The sequence below is a fragment of the Sinocyclocheilus anshuiensis genome, unplaced genomic scaffold, assembly GCF_001515605.1.
Source record: "Sinocyclocheilus anshuiensis isolate Anshui unplaced genomic scaffold, SAMN03320099.WGS_v1.1 scaffold412, whole genome shotgun sequence".
Lineage (NCBI taxonomy): Eukaryota > Metazoa > Chordata > Actinopteri > Cypriniformes > Cyprinidae > Sinocyclocheilus > Sinocyclocheilus anshuiensis.
This window is the reverse complement of record NW_015558661.1, coordinates 2,140,089-2,148,118: the sequence shown is the minus strand read 5'-3', so window position 1 is coordinate 2,148,118 and position 8,030 is coordinate 2,140,089. Positions and strand designations below refer to the sequence as shown.

Below are 8,030 nucleotides of genomic sequence, written 5' to 3'. Positions count from 1 at the left end.
AAGCTTGTGAAAAAACGAGACACTCAGACTTTGCTCCTCCCGTGACATAGAAAGGGGATCTTATAATATTACCGCCACTTAATCTGCAAGTTTCCACCCATGGCAAGCCATTGTTTTTGCAAGCGACAACAGTGTACCAGTTCTAACGCCATGGCGAAAGTTCGAGCAAAGCATGCTAACTGTTCTGTCTTTGGCTGCACTGACGAGCACAGAACACTATTTAGAGTCCCAGCCTCAGAGGAGACAAGAGAGCCAGTGGATTTATTGATTTATTTACTGTATATTATTATTATATTACACACAGATCTTACATAAAAGTACGATTTCTTTCATAGCTGTTTAACTTCACAAACATAACTGACTGTGTTTTTGTAACTCGTGTGTTTTTAACAAATTTGTGTGTATTTGACAGTTTAAGCGCAATAAGACATGACAGAGAACTTAGTTTAGTACTCACATGCTGTGTGACAGCCACTTTCTGTGCGCGTGCTTCAGATATGTGTGCTCAGAAAACTGTATATCAAAAGTTTAAACTGATATGGTTTAAAACGCATGATTTCAACGTGATAGACATCATTAAAACCAAACAGATGTTTTTTAGCAGAGTATCTGAGGTACAAGCTATAAAGGCACAGCCCTATTCTGGAAAAAGGGGGTGGGGAACAGCAGCTCATTTGCATTTAAAGAGACATGCACCGAAAACAGCATGTTTCTGCTTCCACTCAAATTAGGCATTTTCAAAATTATATAATAAATGATCTGTGGGGGATTTTGAGCTGAAACTTCACAGACACATTCTGGGGACACCTGAGACTTATTGCATCTTGTAAAAAAGGGCATAACAGGTCTCCTTTAAATGATGTTTAAAACTTTTCATGCTCCATTCCTGAGCAAACACCTCATTGACTAGCACTTCCTCTGCTGCCGGTCGGCTCTTTGTGTACCAAACTACTAGAAAATAGTAAATAAGGGGGTTCAGGCAGCAGTTAGTGCTGGCCAGTGAGAGCACTACGGGATGAAGCACTTTTGTGACGTGAGCCAGGCCGCAGCTGTGCACAAGGCCCACTTGTGTAAGAGTGTAACCTAGCAGATTGAGGTGATAAGGGGTAAAGCAGAGAAAAAAGACCACCAGGACCCAGTAGATGACAGCGAGTGTGCGTCGGTGCCAGATCTTCCTGCGGTGCGGCAGCCTGCGGAGCACACAGAGTATGCTGCAGTAGCTGAACAGCAGGAGCAACGCGGGCAACAGTTAGGCGATTTGCACCAAGCCGAGAGCAGCTAGGATTATAGTACGGTGGCGTTTGGAAGATGGATCCAAGAGGCATGACTTGTGCCATCGGGATGCTGCCGAATACAGAAAGGGCAGAGTTAGGCTGAGTGCCAGAACCAAGCACCAGATCCCAATGCTGAGCATGCGGGCGGTGCGAACCTTCCTCAGATGCTGATGTAGAGGGTGAACCACGGCAAAGTAGCGGTCTACTCCAATACAAACCAGGAAGAAGATTCCGCCGTATAGGCTGATATACTTCAACGTGAAGGTCAGCTGACAGAAAGCACCTCCTGGAGACCAGTCGTCGGTGAGGTTGAAGGTAGTGGCAGCTTTATTGTGGTAATAATAGATGCGCAGGTGGAGGGAGATCACGAAGAAGATATCCGCAGCGGCCAGGTTGGCCATGTAGACGGCCGTGCTGGTGAACGTCCGAGGCATGTGGCAAAAATGCCGCAGTGCTGTGGCATTGCTGACTATGCCGAATATGAAGATCACGCTGTAGGAGATCTTGTAGTAGATGAAGCGGTAGCTGGTGTCCACCGTGCAGTTGGCTTGAATAGATATGTACGTTGTGTTATGGAGATCCATGATCACTTTCAGCTTGGCCGGCCTTGGTTTGCATCAGTCAAAACCTGCTTCTTGCAGTCCAGAGCCAAATGAGGAACCTGTCTTTGGCAAGAGGGGAAATAGCTGTATGGTTATACCAATACTAACATTTTGAACTGTAATATAATAAGAGGTTTTGGGCACCATGGAGTTAGACTTTTATTCATTTGGTTACAATCCAGAAGGCATCTCTTCATATAGCCACCTCAAAGCGTAGAAGGAAATTTACAAAGTTACAACTTCCTCTTCATGTAAAGCGAACCACCTGCTCTCACCTGGTCATAATCAGCCAGGGCGGCTGTGTCTATATGACCTAGGTTTATGAAAAGGAAATGTAAAGTGATTGAATTATGACAGAGGAGGACTTCATTTAGAAAGCAGCCGTTGCTTGTTGTTTGCGCACATAGTTAATGTGCACATTTAAATTTGTCTTATGCATGTTAAATTGATTGAATAGAAATAATTAATTTTGTCTGCTGTATTAATACTTTCAGAAATGTTTGGTTTAACATTTAGTATAAAAACATGGAAAAACATTCAGTGTTTATAATTTTAATTTATCTCTAACTTTGTTCAAAATCTGAGTAGATTTTATCATTTAAGTCTGTTTAAATATGCTACTTATGTTATATGCTATGTATTAATAGAAATGCGCATAATGTGGCAGTTTTGGTTAGAAAATGTATTTTATTATTACATTGAGTGTATATAGGATAAATAAACTTTAACAAACTCATAGAGCAGCCCTGTCTTGATGGGAAAATTGTAGATAGCACTTCTAGATTGTAGATAGCATAGATAAAGTAAAAATAAACTCACCATTTTGCTTTATCTCATCCATCTTTGGCTAAATCTTCACTCCGATCTCTCTTGGTTAGTTGAACATGCTCTGTTCACTCTCAAGCTTGAGTGAAGGTGCCTTTAACAGATATTAAGTCTTTATATATATATATATATATATACATACACATACACATACATACATACACATACATACACATACATACATACATACATACATACATACATACATACATACATATATATATATATATATATATAGTCACACTAAATCAATAAATGTGTGTATGCATGTGCCATATAACTTCAAATCTGGATGGGGGAGTGGATTTATTATTAATATAGTAGGTTCAGCTCTGGATACAGACGCAATCTACTTAAAATAGAAAGCAAAAAAAAAAACGCATATACAGCTGGAAACTTTTGTTAATCATACTGTTTCAATTTTAAAAACGTATGTTTTCTTCACATGTACAAGTAAAACAGAATATAAGACTTTGTTTACTGCGAATTTAAATTAATTTAAATTTTGCTTCTATTACTTAATTTTTGTTTTTGGAACAAACTGAATTCACACAGTTATATAAAAATTGGTGATTTACAAAACACCTCAAAGGACTTAAACAAGAGGTCAGTTGACAGAAAAATGCCACTGTATTTTACCTTTTACTTTGATCTTGTACAACCTTTTTTGGTTTTCTGTGATAGCTTGTACATTGCTGTTGCAAATTCTGCTGATTTCTCACAAAGACAATGTTATCTAATTGGCTAACGTAGATGAGGTTTTGCCAAAATATCAAAAATGACTTTTGCGCATCACTGAAAAGCATTAGTAAAAATGTGTTAAACTACAAAACTGATTTAGTAATGTTTACGTCGTATGCCATCATTTTACAACAAAATGAATTTATGAAGTGACATTATAGCTATCTGAATTATTTCATTTTGTTTACTGTATTTTGACCCCTTTAGTAACTTGCTTTCACTTGTCTGTCTCGGTCCAAGGATGTGTTGTGCTGTCTAGCTGGATTTTTCCAGGACAGTGTATGTTTTGGCCTATTTAAATGTTAAGCACTACACAGGAAAAATTAGTTTAGTTGGTCTATGCATGTCCAAAAACTCATCTGATTCATCTGATCCAGTGAACGATTTCCTCAGTTTTCTCAGAATCAAATCTTGACGGATCATCACAAACATTCACAGGCAGTATCAGATTAAATGGCTGTTTTATCTTCTTATGTTTACTTAAGTTAAGGACCTGTTATTGATGGCACACCCTGACACATTGTAGATTTTCACACATGCATTTAATGCCTTTTAGGGTCACTCTGGAAGTGGAACCACTTGCCAAGTTAATGCACAGAAATCCTGCTGCTAGTGGCACACACAACAAAAATACTATTTTTGTGAATCTACCAGTTTCCTCTGACTAGGCATTTTATTTATAACCAAAAATGCATTTTAGGTAGCATAGTCACAGTTTCCTAATTTCCTGAGTTCTGACATTTTGTGAATCATTTCTTTTTGTAACTTTGTCCTATTTTTATGTGCATGCAAGACACTGTGAAGAAATAAATGACATTTAATTGAAATTTTGTTCATTTTATTCACATTTACATCAAAAAAAGAACAACATTTAAAGTAATCACTCTCAGAAATGCAGTTTTTAACTTAAGCTTTGAGCTGGAATTGTCTTGGCCAGTGTTGCACTGGCTCATTCCATTCAGGCTCCTGTGTGTGTGGCAGCAAGATCACATGCAAAGCCTGCTGCCTATCGCATACTGTTTAAAATGCCCTTTAGAGGTATGATTTTGAGTGTTTGTGAGCGTGGCCCCCGGGCATGGGATTGCGCAAGGAATGCAGTGTGAGTGATGGAGCAGGGCTCGTTCAGTCCTGTCCTATGCTCCTGAAATGCAGCTTTGATTTGGGACATTCAGTTCATTCATCATATGTTTTTAAAACTGATATTTAAAAATAAAAGAATAAGATAATGTAAATCAGAAATTGTCATAAATATAATAAAAAGATGAAAAATACTGCTTGAGCTATTGCTGGGTAAATCTCTAACCGCATATAAGCGGCACACCCTGCAGACCTGTTCGTCATCAGCTTAATTTCTTACATTGACAAACCTTGATATAATCGGTAGACCAAAGCCCACGTAATGTCATCGTTCTCTGAGTCACTCCCTTTTCCTCTTCCCGTTTGTCCTCAGACTAAACGGATATAATGGAATTTGTTTACCTTAATCATGATTTGGCTTGGAAAACAATACAAACTGTCTGAATTGCCCAGGAATAAACATGAAACGACACATGGGAATATTTTATCTGAACATTTTTATCCCAAGTGTCATTTGTTATACGAGACTGGCAGTTTTGCTGAATATTACTATACATAAACTAGAGGTTTATTGCATGAATACATTGAAATGTAAAACAAAATACATTTGAACTTTGTTTAGATAGTAACACTTTACAATAAGGTTCAATTAATGTTTAGTTAATTCAGTAGCTTATATGAAAAAACAATGAACAACAGCATTTAATTTAATTTCTATACATTTTGTATAAATTAAGGGTATTTTAAACGAGCATGAATTAACTTATAGTTATTTATAAAATAAATGAACCTGGATTATTAAATGCTGTAAAAAAATATTCATTATTAATTCATGATACATTTAGACTTTTTCAATGTAAAGCAAGAAAGTTTAAGGCTTATTTAATCTGTTGTTTGTCTTGAAATGAAGCACTTTGTACAGAAATACTGATTTTTCTTGGTCAGGTCTCAGTCATATACAGTTCTTATACAATTACAGGTTCAATAATCCATTAAAGAAAATGGTAGTTGAGTTAAGCCTGTAAACACGCATCCATTCTAGCACCAAGATGATACTCAAACTTCATACTTCTGCAAGTTCAGCAGTCTTCAGTTGGTTATCAGTCAATATTTCCTCTGCCAACCAATTGCTAACATTGGCAGAGTATGTCAGATAAGAATTTATTATAAAATGGGTATAAAAAACAATTTATGCCTGGACTTTGGTTATATTGTAGACTCTTCAATGATGAATTTAACTTTAAGAGATGTGATTTTATTTATGGAATCATTTCTGTTAACTCTGTTGTCGATTGTGTCGTTTAGCGTGTTTTTGCGGACAGCGTAAGACTTCCGTTTAATAGAGTTCTGAATCGTCTCGGAGGTGAAGTAATAGATCACTGGGTCAAAGCAACAGTTGGTTACGGCAACGCAAAATGCAATTGGATAAATTGTCCGGACCACTGACTCCACAGTGCAGTGTGTAATAACCTGACTTCGGACCAGTGTGTAGAAGACCAGATTGACATTGTACGGAATGAAGCAAAAACAGAAAATTAGCAAGTGCACCACAATCATACGCAATATCTTAGCCTTTTTCAACTGCCCTCCGCGACTGATGCTCTCTGGGTGTCGTAAGGTCTGTAGGACCCTCATGGAGCAGATAAAGTTGATCATCAGTGGAATCAGGAAGCCCACAGTTTCCATAAACACCACGACTTTCGATACCTTGGACTTCCACTGGGAGTTTGAGTAGTTTTCAAAACAGTACGTTTTGTTGTTTGTATACGAAGTGGTGTCCATTACGAAACTTGCGGTTAGGCCTCCCGACAGCAGAACCACCCAGATCACACAGCAGGAGATTTTAGCGTTGCGCTTGGTCCTCAACGTTCTCGACGCGAAGGGGTAAACGATCGCCAGGAAGCGGTCCATGCTGATGCACGTGAGGAAGAGGATGCTGCCATACATGTTGGTGTAGAACAAGGCCACTGAGATTTTGCAGAGAGCATCGCCGAAAGGCCACTGACGGTTAATAAAGTAGAACGTCCTGAAAGGCAAGCTGAAGACGAAGAGGGTGTCTGAGACCACAAGGTTCAGCATGTATGTTGTGGTCTCGTTGCGCATTTTCAATCTGCAAACAAAAATGTACAAGGCCACCATGTTGAAGAGCAACCCAAGAATAAAGACAATACTGAAAACGGAGCTGTATAACACATATTTAAAGTCATCTTTGGTGCAGTTTGTGTTTGAATTGTTCTCGGTCATTGTCATCGATTAGAGTTTGGCTTAAAAGGAGTCAGTCAGCGCTTTTAAAGGTCAGAACCAAAACATGAAATTCCATGAAAAGGTATACAAATTCAGTGTGTATACATTTCACAAAGCTGCCAGAAGGAGCTTCTTACCACTCAGATGTTGCGTAATCCTACTGTCAAAGTGCAAAAAGCGCACGCAAGCATTTGCATGAGCAAACCACATCAGTTTACCTTCTTTTTCCTCTCAACAAGGCATGGTGGATGCTTTGTGTGTGGTTGAATAAATAGCCGCCTTGTTTACCGGCACAGGAAGTTGATTTTTAGATGTTTGTTCTTCATATCCACAGTTCCAAATTGCTCAGAAGATTCTTGACCTCAGTCTTGAGCCTTTCATGAAAGAAGGATCCATACACGGTTGATGATGTTCTTCACGAAGAAGAGTGGCGTGACATTTCCACCAACCAGCCTGGTTTCATTTCAGTTTCTTGTTCCTTTAATTGGCTTCCCATCGCTGTGTGATTTGAGGCGTGATCATCTTTGTCTCGTTGAGATCTTAGTCATAGCCTGTCACTTTGTTGTAGACATGTGAGGCTTTTAGAACCCAACCTGCTGTTCAGTCTCTGGTTTCCACAATGAGTTTTTCTTCATGTGGAGGACTGGAAGGCAGATGAGAAGAGAGGGTGGGGCTGGAGTTCAAGCACCTCCTCTTTATCTGTTACTCTCTCATGCACGTACCAGACATGAGAATGAGTTGCCTGTAGAGTTCACATTGGTTTGAATGCTTCTTTTAGAATCATGCTTGACTATTATAGGCAAGCAATGTTTCTGTAATATTAAAGAGAAAATGTTCTCCCCCACCCCTTGTTAAATTACATTTGTTTGCTTTGTTACATAATTAGATAATGTATAGTAGAGACCATATCTAAGATTGGTGCCACCTAAACCATGAATCATTGGTCATTACTTCATAAGAAAAAAGGTTTGTGCAAAGCACAATATTATGTGGTTGTATTAAGTATTTGTGATTCTCTAGTGCTAGAATGAGCAGTCTTTGAAACTAGTTTGACTATTTTTATACTTTAAAATCAAAGTGAATCCCATTGTGAAAATTAGGTTTTTGAGAAAGGCATATGTTATAGTCATACAATGTATTTTGTTTTATTTTGGGGCCCTTGATTGTTCAGACCTTTGCTAGAAAGTGGCGTGTCGTTTTTGTTTTGCTTTTTCCTTGTGGTTTCTTTTCGATTATAAGGTGTGTGTGTGTGTGTGTGTGTGTGTGT

General features: G+C 38.5%; 2 protein-coding genes and 1 pseudogene across 2 annotated transcripts in view; 1 reads left to right on the top strand and 2 right to left on the bottom strand.

Moving 5' to 3' along the window:
• The window catches only part of LOC107681159 (lysophosphatidic acid receptor 6-like), a 15,023-nt gene extending 7,656 nt beyond the window's left edge, over window positions 1-7,367 (bottom strand). The window contains exon 1 of the mRNA XM_016477352.1: window positions 5,075-7,367. Within this exon, the coding sequence (XP_016332838.1) occupies window positions 5,726-6,769 (1,044 nt within the window). The 5' untranslated portion in view covers window positions 6,770-7,367 and the 3' untranslated portion in view covers window positions 5,075-5,725. The remainder of the gene's footprint in view (window positions 1-5,074) is intronic.
• LOC107681157 (retinoblastoma-associated protein-like) overlaps window positions 1-8,030 on the top strand; it is a 33,414-nt gene that overhangs the window by 8,576 nt on the left and 16,808 nt on the right. The gene's annotated exons all lie outside the window — the stretch shown is intronic.
• LOC107681160 (lysophosphatidic acid receptor 6-like) lies at window positions 772-1,877 on the bottom strand (annotated as a pseudogene).